The 24,802-nt window shown below is 35.2% G+C and overlaps 1 protein-coding gene across 1 annotated transcript in view; it reads left to right on the top strand.

Moving 5' to 3' along the window:
- Positions 1-24,762, top strand: part of BBS7 (Bardet-Biedl syndrome 7) — a 39,224-nt gene extending 14,462 nt beyond the window's left edge. Inside the window, exons 9-19 of the mRNA XM_061419263.1 lie at positions 3,232-3,316; positions 4,075-4,177; positions 7,184-7,376; positions 8,740-8,814; positions 11,519-11,584; positions 16,412-16,551; positions 17,874-18,038; positions 21,270-21,379; positions 21,496-21,599; positions 21,750-21,873; positions 23,572-24,762. Coding sequence (XP_061275247.1) covers positions 3,232-3,316; positions 4,075-4,177; positions 7,184-7,376; positions 8,740-8,814; positions 11,519-11,584; positions 16,412-16,551; positions 17,874-18,038; positions 21,270-21,379; positions 21,496-21,599; positions 21,750-21,873; positions 23,572-23,705 — 1,299 coding nt within the window. The 3' untranslated portion in view covers positions 23,706-24,762. The remainder of the gene's footprint in view (positions 1-3,231; positions 3,317-4,074; positions 4,178-7,183; positions 7,377-8,739; positions 8,815-11,518; positions 11,585-16,411; positions 16,552-17,873; positions 18,039-21,269; positions 21,380-21,495; positions 21,600-21,749; positions 21,874-23,571) is intronic.
- Positions 24,763-24,802: the final 40 nt, after the last annotated feature.

Here is a 24,802-nt window from a genome sequence, read left to right on the forward strand (position 1 = left end):
CATAATTAGGCTTCTTTATCCCAAGGTATAGAGTCACATGGAGAAGCATTCTCGCATAAACTGAATCTTTCATTTTCATGAAGTGGTATTCTCCTGTCCAGGGTTTCCCTCTTCTGCCTCATGCATGATGTGTTGAGGCTGTTTAAAAACAACAAAAAGTCACAACTCGGTATCAACTTTTCTTTCGTTGTCTGGTTTCTCTAATTGTGGTAGAAGTTCTCCCAGTACCTACTTTAATTGCATGTCAGTAAATACAGATGTTTTGACGCACAGATAAAGTATAGTATTATATAGATAATATGGGGATAAAAACATTGTACAACATATTTTCTAGATATATTTCATATTCATCTTATATAAAAAGTCACCTTGTTAATGATGCAAATAACAGTTTAGGCTTAAACATACATAATTGTCCTATGTTGGAGATCTCTTAGTTTTTCTCATTAACCCCTGGGAAACTTTCCTATTTAGACCTCAAATCTCCTCTTTGACTTCTTTTCCAAATGCCAGTAATGACATAACATGTGTCCCCTCTGCCAGGTGTGGCACTAAGGATTCCTGTCTTTCAAGTCTTTCTTCTGTTTGTTTGATGACAGAGGTACTGCTTTCACATTATGTTAAAGCTGCAGATTTGTTATCTCGTCTTCATTCCTGATGTCACTCACTTTGTTGTCTTTCTAATCAGGAGAAGTCGTCTTATTTGACACAGTCTGGATTGACAGTTGGTTAATCAAAAAAGTTAAGGAGCAGATCATAAAAAGATAATATACGTATACCTTAAACATTGCATTTAAAAATATTTTTTAGTTAATTTATTTTTGGCTGCACTGGGTCTTCGTCGCCATATGCAGGCTTTCTCCAGTTGCAGCGAGTGGGGGCTACTCTCTAGTTGGGGTGTGTGGGCTTCTCACTGTGGTGGCTTCCCTTGTTGCAGAACGTGGGTCTAAGTGTGCAGGCTTCAGTAGTTGTGGGGTGTGGGCTCAGGGATTGTGGCGCAAGGGCTTAGATGCTCCATAGCATGTGGAGTCCTCCTGGGGCAGGAATCAAACCTGTGTCCCCTGCATTGGCAGGTAGACTCACAACCACTGGACCACCTGGGGAATCCTAAACATCACATTTTAACTTAAATTTATGTATTTACTCACCAACATTTTGAACCATGACCAAGGTCTTTTTTTGTGAATTCCCCTAATTAGTATTCTATGTTGTTACTTACATAAAATATGTCTATACTGTATTGCCTAGGATCTCTTGTTTTATGGTTTGTGACTGGTTTTACAAAATATAAGTTGAATTAACTAATTCTACAACTCTAGGTCTTTTATAAAAAGATACTTGAATTACATAAAGTAAATGAATTTCATTAAAATGTTGTATTGGCAAAAAAATGTAGAAATTACAGTTTTTTTTAATTTTCTAACTGTTCCTGAGTACAGTAGGTTAAATAAGGTACTTCTAAGTGAGGAGAGAGTAAGTTATAATTAATAATCACTTGAGGTGGTTTCCCTGTTGCTCCAGTGGTTAACAATCCGCCTGCTAATGCGGGGGACATGTGTTCGATCCCTGCTCCAGGAAGACCTCATATGCCTCGGAGCAGCTCAGCCCATGAACCGCAACCGCCAAAGCCGGTGTGCCTCCAGCCTGTGTGCCTCCAGCCTGTGCTCCGCAACAAGGGAAGCCCCTCCCCGCAGGGATAGCCCCCGCCCACCAACAAAGGGCAGCCCCCATTCTCCACAATTAGAGGAAGCCCACAAGCAGCAGCAGAGACCCAGCTGCCACCAAAAATAGACAGATAAAAGAAGAGAAGGGAGGGACGGCGGGAAGGTGGAAGGCAGAGAAGAAAGGAAGATGGCTGAAAACAGTAACATAATGAAATAATAAAAATATAATCCTTATAATATCGGTGATAAGAGAATTTCCTAAGCAAGATAAAAAAACTTCAGAAGTCAGAAAGCAAAGACTAAAAGTTAAATAATTTAAATATAGTAATGATGAAAATCTGAAAGTTGAAAAATGTACACAGGAATGGATGCAGTTTTTTTTTTTTTTTCAGAATTAACTTTAGCAGGAACATGAACAAAAAAGTTCAAAGAGTTCTAGTGTATATATTAAGTACACTGGGACACTCATTAAAAATGCACTTAGACTTCCCTGGCAGTCCAGTGGTTAGGACTCTATGCTTCTATTGTGGGGGGCATGGGTTCAATCTCTGGTAAGCGAAGTAAGATCCTACAAGCCATACAGCATGCCCAAAGGAAAAGAAAAATGCACTTATGAACCTAACTGTATGCAGATATTTAATCAAACCTCTGTTACTTGAATCCCTCAGGTAATTAGCTCAGGAACAGCTAAGATAGTCTGATTTGCGGAATAGCTCAGTGATTTGCCTTCTACAGGGAGGGTGAAGACGGCTAGCATTTTTAATGCTAGTGTCCATTCCCTCTACCTTCTCCTTTAGAACAATGGTTTTGGGGTTTGCCTAGTAAGAGTTACCTAGCAGAGCTCCTGGGTTGCCAGCCCATTTTTTTTCTTAATGAAAGAGAATAGATTAGAATATATCAGAGTACAATACTTAAGCCTTTTAAGTTATTCCTGTTGTTGTATATGTTCATATGTGAAGTATACCAGATTGCAGTATAAAACTTATTGATTACTTTTCAAATAGCTTGAAAGCCACTGACCTAGAGTATTTGTTAAAAACAGATTCCTGGTTGACTCATCCAAGTAATTATTGTCAGACAAGTTTGGGAAGTATTTCTTTAAAGAGATATAAACTCCTGAAAAACAGGGTTTCTCTCCATAATAGCAAATTCCCTAGAGGTCCCATGTTAGCTATCATTTTCTTTATTCTTCTAAGAAGCTGCTTGGAGAAAACACATGAGAGGTGGTCTGTGGAATTCAGATAATAAACTAAATGTGTTAAGAGTTTTGCTTATGTAATGTTTTTCTAAAAAGAACTTACTTCTTTATATAAATAAATGATCTTTGCTTATTAATAACTACTGCAGCTGAGTGGTACACACAGATACATGAGTCATTTTCAGTCTCCTTTCCTCATATTGAAAAACACTGGAATTTCTGGCCACTTGTGCAGGATTTTCACCTTTCCAATCTCAGAAGTATTCAATAAAAATATATTGAATGTTGGGAGATAGGAAAATAAGTTTTGTAGCTTATTTAACTTTGTGAAATTTTATTGATGAAGTGCTTGATTTAAATTCATTGTAGACGTTGTCTGAGAGTGTCACATCAATCCAGGGTGGTTGTGTAGGGAAAGATGGCTATGATGAAATCGTGGTATCCACATACTCAGGTAAGGTAAATGAAAATTGTAATAGCTAGTTGAAAGAATCAATCTAAAAAATATAAATTTGATAAATTGCTTTTAAAAATATATAAATTTGATAAAGTGCTTTTGATTTTTTTTTAAGTTTATTAGTAAGTAACCCTTACCTATAGCATTAAAAGCTTTATTGGTTAAAAATAAGAAAGAAAGGAGTGTTATTGATTTATAAAATAATTTCTTTATTAATGCTTTTTAAAAGTGTTTAGTATATCTCTAGTATCTTTGAAAATTAAATGATATCCTTTGACTTAAAAATTATTATTTACTGAAATTTAGTTTGTTTTGTTACTATGTACATTTCTTATAAAACTTACTTTCTTTTGAGTTGGTCATTTTTGTATTTTTGCAATAGTTATATGAGATTTTAACTTTCCATGAAAGTAATTTTTGAAAGACAACTCTTACTCATCAGTTCTTTTTTGCATTTGCTAGACTATGTTGACTTATTTCATCCCTGAAAACTAAAGTTATAAATTAAGAAGTAAAGGATTTCTTTAATTGCAGTATTACAGTATTTCAAGCAAAGCAAAAATGGTATCTGAAGTAATTTCCTTATAGTTTGAATATCTTCCAGCTTGATTTCTTTTGTTTTGTTTTGCTTATGCTTTTTTGAAAAAGAATAAGTCCAAAACTAAATGAGGTTGATGTTGGTGGACAAAGGGGCATGCATTTTGGGTTTAACACTGGCAGCACTTAATGGTGTACGATTTAATTCATCTCTACAGGCTGGATTACAGGTCTGACCACAGAGCCTGTTCATAAGGAAAGTGGACCAGGAGAAGAACTAAAATTTAATCAGGAGATGCAGAATAAAATTTCTTCTTTACGGTAATTTTGGATTTTGGTTTGCCTTTTTTTTTTTTTTTTTCATTTCATGAAGTATGTGATTGTTGTTTTTTTTTCTTACTTACTGGTACCGTATATTTTACTGGAAGAAATTATATAATTAATTAGTTTATCACCTTTTTAAGTGAAAGTTTATCAGTTTGAGAACATTAGCAGTAAGTGCTGATTAATATTTGGAGTTAGAAATATACTTTTTATGTGTTTTTTTCTATGTTGATTTTTTCTTAGATCAAAAATCTAAGAAAAATCTAAGAATATGTTTTTGCATTTGTCTATTATAGTGTTTTTTTTAATAGACATTAGAAAGTAGCCAATATAGATGGCTCTATTCCTCATTAATTCTAATATTCACTGCTATTGTGGACCTTTCTGAATCTATAGCTTTGGCTTATAAGTTTTCTTACTGGAAATGAGTAATGTTAACTCCTTTAGACACAAGGATCACTTTCACGGCCTGTTCAGTTTGACAAGTCCTATGACAAGGGCCTCAAGGAAAATTGCTTCATACAGTGAAGAAGTAGGAGTTGCTGAAACTTTTTTTTTTAACTTTTTTACTTTACAATATTGTATTGGTTTTGCCATACATTGACATGAATCCACCACGGGTGTACATATGTTCCCCATCCTGAACCCCCCTCCCACCTCCCTCCCCATCCCATCCCTCTGGGTCATCCCAGTGCACCAGCCCCGAGCACCCTATATCATCAAACCTGGACTGGTGATTCGTTTCACATGTGATAATTTACATGTTTCAATGCCATTCTCCCGTATCATCCCACCCTCGCCTTCTCCCAGAGTCCAAAAGACTGTTCTATACATCTGTGTCTCTTTTGCTGTCTCGCATACAGGGTTATCATTACCATCTTTCTAAATTCCATATATATGCGTTAGTATACTGTATTGGTGTTTTTCTTTCTGGCTTACTTCACTCTGTATAATAGGCTCCAGTTTCATCCACCTCATTAGAACTGATTCAAATGTATTCTTTTTAATGGCTGAGTAATACTCCATTGTGTATATGTATGACAGCTTTCTTATCCATTCATCTGCTGATGGACATCTAGGTTGCTTCCATGTCCTGGCCATTATAAACAGTGCTGTGATGAACATTGGGGTACACGTGTCTCTTTCAGTTCTGGTTTCCTCAGTGTGTATGCCCAGCAGTGGGATCGCTGGGTCATATAGCAGTTCTATTTCCAGTTTTTTAAGGAATCTCCACACTGTTCTCCATAGTGGCTGTACTAGTTTGCATTCCCACCAACAGTGTAAGAGGGTTCCCTTTTCTCCACACCCTCTCCAGCATTTATTGCTTGTAGACTTTTGGATAGCAGCCATTCTGACTGGTGTGAGATGGTACCTCATCATGGTTTTGATTTGCATTTCTCTGGTAATAAGTGATGTTGAGCATCTTTTTCATGTGTTTGTTAGCCATCTGTATGTCGTCTTTGGAGAAATGTCTGTTTAGTTCTTTGGCCCACTTTTTGATTGGGTCATTTATTTTACTGGAATTGAGCTGCAGGAGTTGCTTGTATATTTTTGAGATTAATTTTTTGTCCGTTGCTTCATTTGCTATTATTTTCTCCTATTCTGAAGGCTGTCTTTTCACCTTGCTTATAGTTTCCTTTGTTGTGCAAGAAGCTTTTAATTTTAATTACGTCCCATTTGTTTATTTTTGCTTTTATTTCCAATATTCTGGGAGGTGGGTCATAGAGGATCCTGCTGTGATTTATGTTGGAGCGTGTTTTACCTGGGTTTTCCTCTAGGAGTTTTATAGTTTCTGGTCTTACCTTTAGATCATTAATCCATTTTGAGTTTATTTTTGTGTATGGTGTTAGAAAGTGATCTAGTTTCATTCTTTTACAAGTAGTTGACCAGTTTTCCCAGCACCGCTTGTTAAAGAGATTGTCTTTTCTCCATTGTATATTCTTGCCTCCTTTGTCAAAGATAAGGTGTCCATAGGTGGTGCAACTTTTAATGATTATTCTCCTTACTTCAGCCCTTGCCAACTTCTTGGGGGAGTGAAAATCAATTTTTTTTGGTGGTAGTTGCTACAGAAGTTTTGAGGCAACAAATTGCCACAAGTACTAGTTCACTAAAGCCACACCACCAGTTCACCACAAACCAGTTCACCAGAGTCACTAGGAGAGAAAGCTCTAATGTTCTTCAGTAAGGATACCAAGTAGAGTTAATGAATTGCTATCTTATGCCCTCAGTACTATACCTTATATTTATAACTAAGTCAACCCCTTCCTGATTTCGCTGGAATGTATGCTTATGAGAAGGTTATGTCTGTTTTGTTCATAGAGTCACTCAGTAAATATTTCTTGAGTGAATGAATCTTTTCCTTGGTTAATTGCACAAATCTCTTTCAAGATTCTTCCCAGACTTTCCCTCTAAACTTGAGGTAGCTAAACCTCATATTGTGCTCTCCCAGTTACTGTTTCCTTCGTTTGCATTTGGCCTTTCCCTTTAACTGGAGCAACTCAAAGCAGTGCCTGCACAGTTCAGTCTCCAGCACTTGGTGGAACTCAGCTGGCTTATGATTATCGTTGATACTCTGCAGTCTTTGTTGTCTGTCTACTCTAATGTTTTTCTGAAAGGTACATGTTTATTGATTTCACACATTTTGTTCCTTCTCATTAAATCTAAGTTATTCTACCCCAGAACAATCAGTTTGTCTTCTGATTAGTACTACATGTAACTGAAGCCAGACTCATGTGTATTTGCAGCTTGCCTTGATTCTTACAACTCTTTATTAATATTGCTGGTATGGGGCTGAGAAGATATTTTAGTTTTTAGATTATAGATAGATAATATGGAACCAGTTGGTCAGTGATAGAAGCAAAAATTTTGTTTCTATTTCTGTTACAGTTCAAATGCAACCAATTAAAAAATCCATTTTGCAGAAGTAAATGTCTGTCAAATTTTTGTAAACATTCTGAGGACCTCAAATGGTTATAGGTGACGAAGTTCTATATTTTCCTCTAGGAGTGAATTGGAACAGCTGCAGTATAAAGTGCTACAGGAGAGAGAGAAATATCAACAGTCTTCTCAGTCAAGCAAAGCAAAATCAGCAGTACCTTCATTTAGTGTAAATGACAAGTTTACATTAAATAAAGATGATGCAAGCTACAGCCTTATCTTAGAGGTGCAGACAGCGATAGATAATGTCTTAATACAGGTAAGTAAAATGCATAATTTCTTTGTTTTATGACTGGATCTATTTTAGTGTCCACTATTTATTTTGGACACTTTTAGTTTTAGACAGTGATTTTAAACATTTATCTTAATCTTCCATTAGATAATCAGTTTGCTTATAGATTATTTAAATTATATCTTTACTTTCACCCTATACATATTAAACAAAAGGCTGGTGAACTTACGTTTCAGAAAGATTGAGGAAGGACATTTAGGATTTTGTTCTTTGGATAGCCTTTAGGAAAATTTTAACAGAGATGTGATTTGTAAAACTTCAGTATTTAATATCCTGAATAGGATCTTTAAGTTCCAAATACTAAAGTAAGAGTTTACAGTACATGTAAACTGTACAGTAAACTGTACTGTACTGTACAGTTTACAGTAACTGACTGCTCATTAGCCATCAGTTTCTAGATAGGTCAATAGGCAAAGCAGATGATTCCGAAGGGTAAAACCTAGAGATAATAATGTATAGCACCCTTTTTCAATTTATTTAATTATTTTTTTCTTATACTAGAAGATAGAGAGTGGAAAAAGATGATAGAAAGATGAATGGAAAATAAGAGTAAAGAGGAAGAAGAAGACAAAGTTTGAAAAGATATGGGGGAGGGGGAGGATTATTAATTAAAACTGAAGGGCAGAAATTTCTCTTAGGTAGTGTTAGCTCAGGGACTGCTGCACTGAACAACTCTAGGTGCATCATTTATGTAGAGCACAGTGCAAACTCATTGTTCTAGAAGCTACTTCTCCAGAGTAGATTAAGAATTACCCTCTTTCTGTGTTACAGGTGGAATAAAAAATTATAAAAATGAACTGATATAAATAAACATGGGCTTCCCAGATGGCACTAGTGGTAAAGAACCTGACTGCCAGTACAAGAGATATAAGATACCCAGGTTCGATCCCTGGCTCGAAAAATCCTCTGAAGAAGGGCATGGCAACCCACTCCAGTATTCTTGCCTGGAGAATCCCAGGGACAGAGGAGCCTGGCAGGATATAGTCCATGGGGTCACAAAGATAAACATGACCATATGTAGCCCATGGTAGCATTTTTAGTACTGACAGAAAAGTCTAAGAAGACTATATTTTAAAAAGAGCAGTGAGAGATTAAAATCTGTAATCTCTGATTAATCCAAATTAGAAAATAAGTCATAATATGACATTTATTCATATTATATTTATTTTCTAGAAGTAGGTATTATCAAATATAAGTTAAGAGAGTTCATACTCTCATATTTAGAAATTAACATAAACTAGAACCAAAGAAAACCCTAAGAGAAAATATGTGTTGGAAAATTTCTAGTTTTCTACCTGAACCTTTCTTTTCCTTTTAATATTGATTGTAGAGTGATGTTCCAATAGATTTACTTGATGTGGATAAAAATTCTGCTGTTGTCAGCTTTAGCAGCTGTGATTCTGAGGTGAGTAAAAAATATAAAGAATTCTTTAGGTGCTTCCATTTTCATTATGCCATTTTGTATGAAACCTGTAAATGCTATTAGGGTCAATGTTCCTTCAATATTTCCTTCCATAACCTTTCCTTCAAAATCTGTTTGTATTCTCTTTCTCTGTATTCAGATAATCTAGAAACTGGAGTGTTGTCTTAAATTCTTTCCTTTTTTCTTATTTGTTTAATCCAATTATAGTGGATCCCTCCCTCTTATCTGCTGGAGATACTGTGCATTCTAAAAGCCCCAGTGGATGCCTAAAATTATAAATACTACGGAACCCTTGAATAATACTGTGTTTTTTTTCAGTATCATTACTTTTGCACTTTGGAGCTATCATTAAGTAAAACATGGGTTACCTGAACACAACATGTCATCTGATAACAGAGATGGTTACTAAGTGACTAACGGGCAGGTAGCATATATGACATGAATATGCAGGATAAAGGACTGATTCACGTCCCAGATGAGATGGAGTGGGATGTTACAAGTTCTCATCACACTACTCAGAATGGTGTGTGATTCTGTAAGCAAAACATGAGTTGCTTATTTCTGGCATTTTCTATTTAATATCTTCAGACCACAGTTGAGCATGGGTAACTGAAACCCCAAAAAGCAAAACCACAGATAAAGGGGAAACTACTGTAGTCACTGATTTCTGTCAGTTCTCGCTCCCTTGCTCTTAGCTGTCTACTTTGCTTCATTTCCACTTCTGTTAACCTTCCAGCTCTCACCATGCTTGCTTCAGCTACTCATTCACCAGTTTCTCTGCCTTCAGTATTGCCTGTCAATCACAGGAGATGCTGTGCACTTCCATCCAAGAGACCTTCCTAAAGTACAAACATCACTGTGTCATTTCTCTTCTCACAACCTTTTAAAACCTTTCCTGAGCTGCATGTAAGTCTAGACCTCTCACTGTAGCATAAAAGCTTTCCATAATTCAGCTCTGATTACAACTCCAACTTAATCTCTCACCAGCTGCTACCTTCCCTCCCAGGCACATGATTTCTGCCAAACTGAAGTTCTTAAAATTTCTTCAAAATGCTATATAGTTTCACACATTCCTACAGTTAAACACGATCTGTTCCATCTGCCTGCCTTTCCGCACTTTTTCTTGCTGACTCTTGCTTACCCTCATTCAGTAGACATTTATCGAACACCTACTCTGTGCAGAGTACCCAGGATGAGCCCATATCTGAGCTTTCGGATGCATTTGCCGTTCACTTCCCTCTACGTGGTACTAGCCGGCTAGAAGTCTTGGTGCTAGGTGCAGCTCCTGAGGAGAAGTTAGGGTACAGAAAAGGTCTAGGGAAGGCAAGCCAGAGAAGAAAGTCTGACTGGAACTGGCATTAAAAAGAGAAGGATAAAAAGAATAGATAAAGAACAAAGTTGATAGTTATATTAGGGAATAATTTTCAAAATAATTTCAGAGTAAAACTTTTTTTTGATAAGAGATTTATCAAAAAGCAGTTGTATTGTTATCATATATGCCTTGCCATCTCTGTTTGAGAATAAGATACAAATGATTAAGACCTACGTTTTTATGATCATTAAAAAAAATCAAGTTAGTATGAACTTCAGATCTTTAATTCCTAAGTTACAGTGAAAAATTAGCCTGTTTATATCAATGCAGGATTCGAGTATTTTATACTAATTTAAAACCTGTTTTCTAGAATGATGACTTAAAAAATCTTATAGAGATTTCAAACATACACGAAAGGAGAAAGAATAGCACAACCTCCATGAACTCCTCACTAACTTTAACATATGGTCAGTCTTGTTTTCTGCTCTTTACCCTCTTCTCCCCATCCCAAACCTAACTCCAGACATTTTATCTCTTTTAATTAGTCATTTTATCTATAAGCACTGAGATGCATAACATTTGTTTTTAATTACACAAAAGCATATTTATTTTTAAGTTGACTTATCCTCTGTGCTTGCTGAGTTTAAAACATTTGAATTTTCTTTTAATAGTAGCGTTCCTTTTATTTCTTCAGGTATTTATTAAAAATAGGGAAATATCAGTACATGAAAATTGCATATCAAATAGTTCATGTTGTTTTGTCTGATTTTGCAATTCATGCACCCAGAAATACTTTTTTTTTGTTTTTAGTAGTTTATTATTCTATTTCAAGAAGTTATATTATATGAAGTAACCTCTGCAATTTTATTCAACAAACATTTATTGAATGCCTATGGTCTACTTGACACTGTGCTATTTGCTGGAAATACATAGATGAGATATTTCTAAGTTGTCTGTATGTATGTGTGAAAATCAAATACGTTCAACACTGAACATTTATGTTTTTTGCCTTTATAATATAAACATAAGGGATTTGCACTATCAGTTAAATTTTTGGAAGGACAATTAATATTTTTAAATGTTATGGGAGAGATTCAAGATGGAAAGAGCACTGAGCTATAGATATGAATTTGAATTCCAGTGTTATTACTTACTGGCTTTTAGGAAAGTTACCTAACTCTTCATGACCCCTTTTCTTCATCTGTTAAAGCTTCCCACATAGGGTTGTTTATAGGAATAAGCATAAAGCTCATAGCACAGTGCCACCCAAATGATAGGTGCTCAGTAAAATGATAACAGTTATTATTATTGATGCTGTTGTTATTCTTAAAGACATGGATTCATTCTTCTCCTCAACTTCTGAATTATTCCTAGTCAAATGACAATTTTCTCCTCGCCACTTACCGGTGCCAGGCAAATACCACAAGACTAGAGCTCAAGGTAAAAATGTTTGAAATTACCTTTACTTGAAAGTTCGAACTTTCTTTTTCCTTGGTAAATCTTGCAACATGTGATATCATTTATTTGCATTAAATTTCTCCCTGAAACAAGCATTTTGAATAATGTCTTTTGAATGACCTGTTTTTGAGAATCTGAGGTTTCTGTGCTGTGCTGTGCTTAGTTGCTCAGATGTATCCAACTCCTTGCAACCCCATGAACCGTAGTCTGCCAGGCTCTCTGACCATGGAATTCTCCGGGCAAGAATCTTGGAGTCTGTTGCCATTCCCTTCTCCAGGGGCATCTTTCCAACCCAGGGATTGAATCCAGGTCTCCTGCATTGCACGTGGATTCTTTACCTATTTGATTTTAATTCAGCCCAAACCACTGTCTCTTCTATTAACACTCAACTAATTACATTCACTAAAATTTTTACCAATCCTAAATTTCCTCTAGCTGGAAATATTTTTTTCTAATTTTCTATTATGGAAAGTTTCAAACATACATAAGAGTAATGATTCCTGCTTAAGCAATGATCAGTTCATAACAATCTTATTTATGCTGTCACTCTCTGTTCCAAATTATTTTGAAGCAGATACAGGATGTAATTTTTTTTGTAAGTATTTCAGGATATATGTTTAAAAGATAAGAACTCTTTTTAACCCTAATCACAATACTGTTATCAAACCAAATAAAAATTAATAATTCCTTAGTATCATCAAATGTTTAGTGTAGTGGTTTTTGCTTTTAATTTAACATTTGATTCAGCCATAGTCCAAATAAGGTAATTTGGTTACTGAAGTATCTGAGCATTTGCCCTGTATTTTCCTATTATTTGGATTTTTCTGACTGCATTCAGTGATGGCATTACTATCTATCTATTCCAGGGAAAATCTTTGAAGTTTCCTTTTGCAATGTACTAGGATAATCATTTTTATAATTAAATACTCTTTTTAGCACACATATATTTTAGTTTTTAGTGTGAGATTTAAAAAAAAAAAATTGGTACATTTATAATCCCAAAATTAAGGACTATATAACTTTTTACTGGTGTTGCTGATGTTCTGAGACTCAAAGTAAGATTTTTTTTCAAGAGAGATGCTATTACACAATAACTCTTTCACATCTGGTTAAGGAACTTCCAGTTTATGCTTGTCTAACAAATTGGCAAAAATTTAGAGAAAGCATCATCATTAGTGACAGGATGAGGAAAAGGACACTGTCAATCATAGCTGACGTAAATAATTGTTAAAGCCACTTTGGTAAAATAGGCTATAGTCCTACTTGTTGGAATCTATTTCATAGCAATAAAGTCATAGTAGTGTACCCACAGATATATGTATAATTAACTGCAGCATTGTTTGTAGAAGCAGAAAGGTGGAATCAAAGTGAACACTCAGTATTTAATGTTTGAATAAGTAGCTGTTTATCCATTTCATAGAATATTGCACAGCTGCAATAAAGAATGAGCTGATCTATTCCTTTTTTTTTTTTTTTTAAATTCGGCCGCCAACGTCTGCTGCTGCCGCCGCGGCCGCTGAGCGCAAGGAGCCGACCAGACTGAGTCACCTATTCCTTTTAATGTAGAGCAATTCCATGAAAAACGCAAAATGCAGATAAAAGTTCTATATATGTATATACATATTATCTATAATATGAAGAAATATGTAAAAAGAATCATAGCTGTCTGATATGATAGGTCATACAATAGGGGGAAGGTTTGGGTGGGATGTGAAGGGGAGGGAGATGATAGTATTAGGAGAGGCAGAGATAAGGGAAGACATTAGAAATAAAAACAAAGCTGTCTATGATATAAATAGAATTTATTTATGTAAAATTATGCATTTATTTTTGTACATCTGCATAGAGAGATGTATGAAAGGTTGACTATCAAAATAGCAATAATGATCATCTCTAGGTGGTAGAATTTCAGATGACTCATATGTTAATCCTAATTTTTCTTCATTGTTTGGATTTTTAAAATAATGAATATGAAGTATATAATGAGAAAACATTATGACTTTTTAAAAACGTGAACAATTGTGTTCTTTTTTAAAAATTATACTGTTTATAGTTATTATAAAATATTGGCTATATTCCCTGTGTTATACTAATTACAACATTCAGAAAACAGATCATGGCATCTGGTCCCATCACTTCATGGCAAATAGATGGAGAAACAGTGGAAACATGGCTGACTTTATTTTTCTGGGCTCCAAAATCACTGCAGATGGTGACTGCAGCCATGAAATTAAAAGACGCTTACTCTTTGGAAGGGAAGTTATGACCAACCTAGACAGCATATTAAAAAGCAGAGACATTACTTTGTCAACAAGGGTCCATCTAGTCAAGGCTATGGTTTTTCCAGTGGTCATGTATGGATGTGAGTTGGACTATAAAGAAAGATGAGCACCAAAGAATTGATGCTTTTGAACTGTGGTGTTGGAGAAGACTATTGAGAGTCCCTTGGACTGCAAGGAGATCCAACCAGTCCATTCTAAAGGAGGTCATCCCTGAATATTCATTGGAAGGACTGATGCTGAAGCTGAAACTCCAATACTTTGGCCACCTCATGTGAAGAGCTGACTCATTTGAAAAGACTCTGATACTGGGAAAGATTGAGGGCAGGAGGAGAAGGGGACGACAGAGGATGAGATGGTTGGATGGCACCACTGACTCAATGAACATGAGTTTGGGTAAACTCCGGGAGTTGGTGATGGACAGGGAGGCCTGGTGTGCTGCAGTTCATGGGGTCACAAAGAGTCGGACAAAACTGAGTGACTGAACTGAACTGATGCTAATTATGAATTTATGTGGAAAAATTTATGTACCAGTTTAAGCTTACCCCTTAAAAAGAAGCCCTAAAGATATAGCTTTATCAGATGGATTTTTTATTTTCCTTCTGTATTTTTATTCTTTATCCTTTCCTTATGTTTTCTGTCTTTGCATTCAGAGAAATATTTTTAGTGTAACATTTGCAAAAAATTCTTGCTTTAAATTTTTATTTATGTTTCCCATTTAGGTAAAACATTGATTTGTTTTCCCCTCCTCACATGCCAGGGAAAGTATGAGTTGATATGTCAGTTAGATTAGAGAAGCTGCCTTTGTAATATAAGAGGTTCTGCAGTCCATTTCATGAACTAGAGCAGGGAGGAGTTGAAAGGGGTGGCAGGAGAGAGAAGTTGGCTGCTGCTGCTGCTAAGTCACTTCAGTCGTGTCCAACTCTGTGCAACCCCATAGATGGCAGCCCACAAGACTCCGCCATCCCTGGGATTCTCCAGGCAAGAACACTGGAGTGGGTTGCCATTTCCTTCCCCAATGCATGAAGCTGGACTGCTTTCTAATTCCTCTAAAATTATGTCTTCACAGTTATATGAATTAGAGTTTTCTATAAGTGTTTTAAATTCTCAGGATATCCAACTAAAAAGGTACAAAGAATTTCCTAATCCACATATGTCATAATTAGATTATGAGTATGCTTTTCTGTTTTCATAGAAAGTTAAGAATTAAGTTATTGGAAACATTTTTTTTTTCTGGCAATAGATTTTTTAAAAAATTTTTGGCTGCACAAGCTCCTCATTGCAGCATGAAGGTTTCTCTAGCTGCAGAGCGAGGGTTTCACTTGTTATGGCACACAGGCTCTAGAGAGCTTGGACTCAGTAGCTGCAGCTCACAGGCTTAGTCCCTTTGTGGCATATGATATCTTAGTTCCCTGACTAGGATCAAACCCGTATCTCCTTCATTGGAAGGCAGACTCTTAACCACTGGACCGTCAGGGAAGGTCCCTTGCAATAGATTTTTATAATAGCCATATGCTGTAATGCCCCCATTTCTGAGAGAATGAAGTGTTTAGTTATTGACTCACTTATCCTTTCAACAAAAATGTCTAAATTTTTACCATTTTTTAATGTGACTCTTATACAGTGTATTATACACCTATGTTTTTAGATGTGATAAGGTGGTGTATGAGAATGTTGATCTTTTGGAATGACAAATCTATAAATTCTGTGGTAGGGATGACTTCAGCTCAGTTCAGTCACTCAGTCGGGTCCAACTCTTTGTGACCCCATGGACTGCAGCACACCAGCCTTCCCTGTCCATCACCAACTCCCAGAGTTTACTCAAACTCATGTCCATCGAGTCAGTAACACCATCCAACCATCTCATCTTCTGTCGTCCCCTTCTCCTCCTGCCTTCAGTCTTTCCCAGCATCAAGGTCTTTCCCAGTCAGTTCTTCACATCAGGTGGCCAAAGTATTGGAGTTTCAGCTTCAGCATCAGTCCTTCCACTGAATGTTCAGGACTGATTTTCTTTAGGATGGACTGGTTTGATCTCCTTGTAGTCCAAGGGACTCTCAAGTGTCTTCTCCAACACCAGTTTGAAAGCATCAATTCTTCGGCGCTCAGCTTTCTTTATAGTCCAACTCTCACATCCATACATGACCACTGAAAAAACAACAGCCTTGACTATATGGACCTTTGTTCACAAAGTAATGTCTCTGCTTTTTAATATGCTGTCTAGGTTGGTCATAGCTTTTCTTCCAAGGAGCAAGCATACCTCCTTGGAGTGTTTGAGTGTCTCCTGTGGAGGTCCAGGTCAGAGGGATGACTTACAGATGGATTAATTTTGCTTTTGATTGCTGAAATCTTTTAAAATCTTCTTTGACTATAGTGGTAAAAAGTTCCTGTTGAATAGAATGTCATTATTTCCATCAGTGTGTTACAGAAGAAATTAAAGCCTAAGTACTTGATTACTTGTGTTGAACATTTTAAAGATGGCATTATGTTGCTAGATTATTCTTATTTTCTTTCCTCTTTTGTGTTGAATCAGATTCGCTCAATTGAAGGCCAGTATGGCACACTTCAAGCATATGTGACTCCAAGAATTCAACCCAAAACATGTCAGGTCCGCCAGTACCATATCAAACCCCTTTCACTCCATCAAAGAACTCACTTTATTGATCATGACAGGTAGGACAAAGGGAGAGTTTATTTTCAGGATATTACATGATGCATATAAACTTGTTATTTTATTCTGGTAGCAAATTTGTACTTAAAAAAAATATTAAATGCTATGTATAGATTTCCCCCGCTATCTGAAAGTAGGGCATTTTAATGAAACCTTTCATATGCCAAAATAGCATAAAGCAGAGAAGCAGTTACCTTAGGACACATCTTGCTAATGGATGCTTAGACTCAATTGCGATAAAGCACAGATGCTCACAGAGTTCAGAGCTCTGCCGCCTGGTGCTCAGAGCTGAGTGTAGCTCCTGGAGGAGGAGCTTGGTGGGCCTTTCTCGGTGCTGCTGGGGTGCGGGCTACTTCTCTAACAGCTCGCTGCAGAACAGATGCTGAGGCTATTTTTGCTTTGTACCTTTTTTTGTAAAAGCAAAAATCCTCTTTGGATTTTTTTTTGGCTACTGAAAATAGGTACTCATGTAGGCCTTACATAAAATCAAAGTGGCATAAAGTGAGCTTTCAAAAAGCGGGGGATAGCTGTGTTAATATTTCTAATAGAGATGAGTCTTTGTCTTCTTTTAGAGGCTGATTTGAGCTGGGCTGTCCTTGGATTATAGTCTTATATATGTTCCTACATGACATTATGGAAATAATTTAACTCTGTGGGTTTTGGTTGTTTTTTTTTTAATCTGAAAATAAGGTTGGTGTGGAGATCTCAAAAGTTTCTTCTATTCTGTATTCTCTTAAAATTCTTTCTGTACCTTTAATTCGATAAACTTGTATTTTCTTAACTATCCATTTGATTCATTTTACATTTAATTTTCTTTACAACCTTTTATGTATATGTGTGATTTGCAGGATAGAAATTTAATTCCATATCCTTGCAAAATAGAAGGTATCATTCCTTAACTTTCCTAGTGGCATGCAGCTAGTGTTTCAAACCTACATCTATCTGTCTTTAAAAAGCCCAGTTCTTTGCTGTCACATTATGCTGATTTTTTTCCTTACCTTGTGTAAGTATGTTTTGTAGTTTGTATAGTAAAAATACTAGATGAACTTATTAAAAATGGAATTGACCTAAATAAACTGAATTTTTATTTGTAAAGGCATGTTATAATGAAAACAAGCTATTTATGCCATTTAACTGTTAAAGTACAGGTATAGCAAAATGTTTATCTGATGGGTAAGATTAACCTGAGAAATTAATTTTTCAATTAAATGGCTGCTTTTATGTTTGTAACTACTATTGCAAAATCCTATTTTTTAATGTATTAAGTACATATAATACCTCTATGTATTCCCACACAAATATGTGCACTTCTATTAAATTGCAGACCCATGAATACATTGACTTTGACAGGCCAGTTCAGTTTTTCTGAACTTCACTCCTGGGTGGTTTTTTGCATGCCTGAAGTTCCTGAAAAACCTCCAGCAGGAGAATGTGTGACATTTTATTTTCAGAACACCTTCCTGGATACACAACTTGAAAGTACCTACAGGTAAATAAAACTTATTTGTGTTTCACACGTGTTTTTACATAAATGGAACTTCTAAATTTTCATATGTTTTAAGACAGTAATTTGCAAATAATATAATTTGAAAACTATACTGTTCAAGAGAATCTACTGAAAAGCAAGTGGGATTAAGAGAATAAAATGGCAACTCACTCCAGTGTTCTTGCCTGGAGAATCCCAGGGACGGGGAGCCTGGTGTGCTGCTGTCTATGGGGTCGCACAGAGTCAGACACGACTGAAGCGACTTAGCAGCAGCAGCAGCAGCAATAAATATGAAAGATCAATATGTTTCCCATTCTCAACCCTAACCAGTTAGAAAATAAATTATTTTTTAAAAATGTTTCAAAGAAACAATAACAAAATATTCATAAAAATATGTGGGAATGCTTTTTTTAGAAATACATAGAACTTCATGAAGAAAACTTTAACATTTTATTGACATCAAAGATTTGATTAATGTGAAGACATTGTAAACATGCAAGTCCTTCCCAAACTGAAATGAACATTTATCCTAATTCCATTTTGAATTACAAGAAGAATGATCATTGAGTTTCTTTATGCAAAAATAAGAAATGGCTCAGAATTTGAAATCTTAGAACATGCAGGCTTTTGAAGCTACCACATTATGAAGTGAAGGTCATCATTCTCTAACACTCTTCCTCCAGCTCACAGTTGCCCTCCTGCCCTGTTCACTGTCACTCCCTCCCATAGGCCTCCCTACTTTCTGTTTCTGAATATAGTGGAGGCCAGAATTTTCTTCTCCTCTGTTCTTTTTCAGAATGTGTTGGATAAGGCTGATTTCTCTGTAATCTGCTTTGACTTTGTACCCTTATAATTTTTCTCATTCTCTCACAGCTATAGGTTGGTATTGTCTGTTTGATCTTTTGTTTTTATTTTAATTTTGTTGTTTGGAGGGGAGAGGGCTTCTTATCTTCCCTCTGTTTCTGTCTCTTGATTGTTTCCCTGAGCAGTTTACTGAGGTTTTCTACTTCCTGCTTTCTAGCTGAGACTTTACCACACTAAGTTCAGCAAACAGCAGTGAACACATAATTTTACCTTTGAATATAGCCTTTGGGACCAAGAACTCTACAGAAATCTAATTGGTTTTATTTTTTATATATATTTATTTCCCCAAATCTTGCTTATATAATTGGTTTTAGCATCAGTTCTGAGGGACCATTTCACTGTACCCTCCAGGGGATCTTATCTGTGTCTAAGCCTAGAATCATGACTTCTGTTTTGGAGTATGACAGCGAACCTCACACTTTAATCATAGTAGACAATTTGAGAGGCCCCTTGCATGTTATATATTTTTACAGTAGCACATCTTTGCTTTTTATCATTCTGTATCCTTAAATATTCTTTTCTTAACAGTCAAAACTCTGCTTATCTTTGAAGGTCCAACTCAGTAGCTACAGTTTTGAAGTTTTCCTAGATGCTCTTTGTTCCTGTAGCATTTTATTCTTACCTGTCTTAGATTTTTATTGTTACTTGTTTGAAGTATGTAATAATTTTTATGCAAGCTAGCCTCTAAACCAGATTGTAAGCTTCTGGGCAGAGTTTATTTCTTTATTATTTTTGTTTGTATCCTCATGTGTCTAACACATGGCTTTGAGCAGAGTGTTGTTTAGTCGCTAAGTCATGTTCAACTCCTTTGCGACCCCATGGACTGCACTTGGCCAGCCTCCTCTGTCCATGGGGATTCTCCAGGCAAGAATACTGGAGTGGGCAGCCATGTCCTCCAGGGAATCATCCCAACCCAAGGATCTAACCCAGGTCTCCTGCATTGCAGGCGGATTCTTTACCACTGAGCCAGCTGGGAAGCCCCTTGGACATAGTGGTACACTCAATAAATGTTTTTTGGGTACCTGATTAAGAAATATATATTGAAGAAGTATAGAAGTATATACTTTGGAGACAGACATACTTAGGTTTGAATCTGAGTCTGTGACTCGCCAGCTATTCGACCTTAGCTATATTACTTTGTGAGTTTCAGTTTCTTTTCTGAGGAATGGAAATAATAGCACTTACTTCACTGAATTGTAATGCTTAAAGGAAGATAAACTGTGTAAGTCATTCTACAGTGCCAGGTACCGTATATGTATTTAATGTGAAATTTCATTAAAGTTGAAGACTAGTGGGGAAAAAAATCTCATGATTTCTAAAATATAATTGGGATCAAAATAAGTGTGTATTATTAATCTTTCTAGAAAAAAAGAATTCGCATTTGTCTACAGTTAGTCAATATGAAACCAAATAAAAAGGCCACATTGAATACGTAAAGATAGTATATATTAGGAAAATTTTGGTCATCATAAAAAGGAACCAAATGTAAGCAGGATTAACCAAATAAAAGGAATTTATCAGCTTGCATAACTAAGTAGTCTGCTTCAGACACAACTGGATCAGAAGCTTAACTGATCCCTTTAACCCTCTCCATTCTAAGACTTCATCACTTTTCATTGCTCAACTCTGATTCTGTCTGCTCTTGGTTTTCCTGTGTGGTGCCATGGGGGCCAACAACACCTCCATCCAGCCTTATGTCTTTTCAGCTACCATAGCCTTGCTTTGCCACTAGTTCCAATAAAAGTCCCACGATTGATTATCATGGTTAAAACATGAACCACTGTGGTCATGAAGCACACTGGTAAAAGCTTCTTCCTGAAGTCCCAGAAATAGGGTTGAGGCCAATGAAACTATGAGGAGGGGAGAGAGAAAAAGAGAGAGAGAGGACAAAGGGGTTCCCTAAAGAAAAAGAAGGGTCCTGTGATTATAGATGTTACTCTTAGGTTTGATATTTAAGGATGAAGCATGGAGTCATGCTGTTAATCTAGGTGTTACATAAGAACTTACATGAAAGTAAGCAGTTCTAAATGTATTTTATATATATAAGGTATTAGCTATTAGAAATTTTATTAGTGAAAATGAATAAAAAAGTTTTAAGTGAAGGACTTAAATTGTCATATCTTTAGGAGGCATATGTCTAACATCTTGTACTCAGTTTTACAAGTATGTTTAGAACTTGAATTACTACAACAGTAGTAGTTTATATGTTTAAATATGCTTTACATTAATAGTGAGATGTGTATATAAAGAAATTTAAAATTAAATGAAGTCTAAACACAAGGTTCTAGTCACAAAATATGTGTTTACGGGACATATTTATTGGATGTACTTCCTTCTAAAACTGTTTCTTTAAAAATATTAATTTTACAGAAAAGGCGAAGGAGTTTTTAAGTCTGACAACATTTCTACTATATCCATCCTAAAAGATGTGCTCTCTAAAGAAGCTACAAAAAGGAAAATTAACCTCAACATATCTTATGGTAAAAGAAAAGCATAAAAAGAATCATTCTTTCTGTTTTGGGGGGGTTGTTGTTACAATAAGAATGTTCCTGATCAAAGTGACTTATCTAATTGTCCCTGCCTCAACTTCTTCTAGAGATAAATGAAGTATCAGTCAAACACACATTAAAGCTAATCCACCCAAAGCTGGAGTACCAGTTGCTTTTGGCTAAGAAAGTGCAGTTAATTGATGCTTTAAAAGTAAGTATGTCTGCCATGGATTCATGATTATTATTTTATTGTGATCAGATTTCTAAAATGGTAAAGAACTTAAATTTTTATACTTTAAGTCCACTTTACACTGGACTGAATTTTGAAATTAAGGTACTTTTATTTTTTATTTTAAATAAGGAATTGCAGGTTCATGAGGGAAACACAAACTTTCTGATACCAGAATATCGCTGTATTCTAGAAGAGGCAGATCACCTACAGGAAGAATACAAAAAGCAACCTGCACATCTTGAAAGACTCTATGGTTAGTGCACTATTCTACCATACCTTGTCATATTCTTTTCTATTGGCTGTTTGCAAAGGATCACATGAGGGAAGCTAGGCGGAAGGAGATAGGCAAAGATTACAGCAGTCATGACTGAAACAGTAACAGCCAGTGTACTGCACAGTGTATTTTGTCGAGTTGGTTTTAATGTTTAATATTTTTACTTGATAATATACAAGTAAACATTAACAAATGAAGTAAATGTAATGCAATTAATTTATATATATGAAGAAACCTGGTATGATACCTTATGAAACATTATAATTTAGGCTATATTACATACACATAATTTTCAGTTTTCATTGCTATTTTGAAATATCAAAATACAGCATTTAATATTTTTATGCAAAATTGAATAAGGGTTATATATGTGTTGTGTCAATTTATAGTCTAAAATTCATTTTGCTTTGGTGGCAAGAAGTTGAGTGTTTCACAGTATATTGAAAAAGCAAGAGCAAGAGGGAGATGTGAGGAGGCAGAGAGAGAGGAAGGAAAGAACAGCTTAAGGAAATTTTTTTTTCAATCTTTACAGAAGACCTGATATGCATAGTATACCTATTTATTTATACATCTTTATAATCAGGTGGGATATTTAATCCTTACAACAGTGCTGTGAGATAGATGGTGCTGTCTCTGTTTTTCACATTTTTTAAAACTGAAATCTGAACTTAAGAATTTGCCACATAAGTAGCTAGTAGCAAAGCCTTCATTAGGACCTCCTTGCCCCAAGATGCATGCTTTTTGCACTGTGCCAAGTCTTCTATGGAGTCAATTGGTTTTATTTTATGCCCAAAGACTTGCTCACAAGCTATAACAATAATATCCGATATCTTAATATTTACCATGTGGCAAGCACATGATCTTTTATCCTCATAATAACCTAGAAGAAGGGTGGTACAGAACTGCCATCTCTTATCACCAATTTTGCAGTCCAGAAAGCTTCGAAATCAAAAGCATTTTTTGATAAATCATTTGGCAATAAATCTAACTTGATCTGAATTAATAACAGAACCTCACATAAACTGCTATGAGGTTTTTTTAAATTCCACCTAGTGTGAATATTCATACATTTTGTTGCAGAAATGTTGTTTTGTTGTCAGATGCTGCCACTTACTTTCCATGAGTATTATGCCATACATATGGTATATTCCTTTTATTATCTTACTAAAATATGAAAAACTATGAAACACAACTTAGAGGCTTTAGATAAAGGCTTTGACAGCTTGAATTATTTCTACTGTACATATGTCCATATCTTTGAATCTAGAAATATTTGTCTTCAAGTCAAATCCTAAGAATTTTACTTCAAATAAAGCTGTAAGGAACAAAATCTGTCTACACTATGTCAAAATGGTCAAACTGGTGGGGAAAAAAAGAAAACCACTTGTAATTTTATATATACTGATAGGAATTCAAAACTGGCCAGCAGTTGATTGTCTGAACTAATAGCTTGTAACCAGTTGTTAAGAGAGTTATTAGCCAAATGATTTATATTTTGAAATTTGCTGTAAAATCCCCCCCAAATAAATGTTTTTTAATGCACCAATCCTTTTAGTTGTGTATGTTAAACAATAGAAATTACAGGTGCTAAGAAATTCTCAAGCAATCACTTTCATTAAATAATGTGTGGTTAATAGAATTAATCAATGACAGAAAATTATCCTTTTTTCTTTGTAGGCATGATCACCGATCTTTTCATAGATAAGTTCAAGTTTAAAGGCACCAATGTAAAAACCAAAGTGCCTCTTTTACTGGAAATTCTGGACAGTTATGACCAAAATGCACTGATTGCTTTCTTTGATGCTGCATGAAATATAAACAAGGTAAAGTTCCATAGAAGTTGTCCATTTAAATAAAAATTGTTAAAATAGAATTACAAGCTAACTGTACATACTTTTATTTCAAGTGCTTTTTAATACTGTCTAAATATAAATGAAGTATGACTTGTTTTTTGTAGCGTTTTTTTTTTTTGACAAATGTAATTTTTTTAAAGTAAAGAGAATTTTTATTTTTTTAAAAAATGGAATATTATAACAGATTTTAATGAATTTTTTTTTTTCAAGAGGCTGTTTTAACTTTCAAATCAAAAAATATTGTTTGGAAAATAGACACATTTAAATTTTTAACAAGCTAACACATATGTATAAACTGCTTTACAGTTTTCAAAATGTATGTACATATGTGACCTCAAGTGATCTTCACAGTATGTTGATTATTTTGTCAAATCATAGAAGAAAACTGATTCTCAGTGAGATTGTGTTTAAGAGGACATGCTGTTATTCCGTGAATGTGGGACCCAAGTTCTGGTGCCTCAATTACGTTTTGGTTACTGTGTGTGTTGTCAACTAGGTGATATAACCTATAAAATTTTTTTCTAGGAATTGAGATTGATTTACAACTGATTTTGCTGTTGCTTGGTAATGTTTTGTGGCTCGTACTCAGTTTGTTAAATACTTGGGTTGGCTCAGTGCTTTAAATTGTGGCCAGGGAAATCAGACCTTGCACAGACTGGGGGGATTTTGTACTACATATGAATAGTACAGAAATAGTGATGGCTTCTTAGATTTTCCTGCACTAATAAATACTAATTTCCTTTTTTATCATATATGGAGGGAAATATAACTTTAAGACTATGGAAGTCATCAATCTTAATTCATATTTATTCTTATTCAGGTGAATATTGTACTTAAGATTGTGCTATTTAAAGTGGCATAAGGATTATAATAGAAAATAAACTATTCTCTGTGTTTTCAAGAAGGGCACACTTATTAATTTGTTGGAAAACAACAATGCTCCTCAATTATATACCATTATATTTATTAGTTATGTGCAAGCCTTGTTGTATATTAAATGTGAAAATTTGTTAAAGGCACGTATTTCTGTTTTATTTTAATAAGGTCATATTGTT

The sequence above is a fragment of the Bos javanicus genome, chromosome 6 (assembly GCF_032452875.1).
Source record: "Bos javanicus breed banteng chromosome 6, ARS-OSU_banteng_1.0, whole genome shotgun sequence".
NCBI classification, from domain to species: domain Eukaryota; kingdom Metazoa; phylum Chordata; class Mammalia; order Artiodactyla; family Bovidae; genus Bos; species Bos javanicus.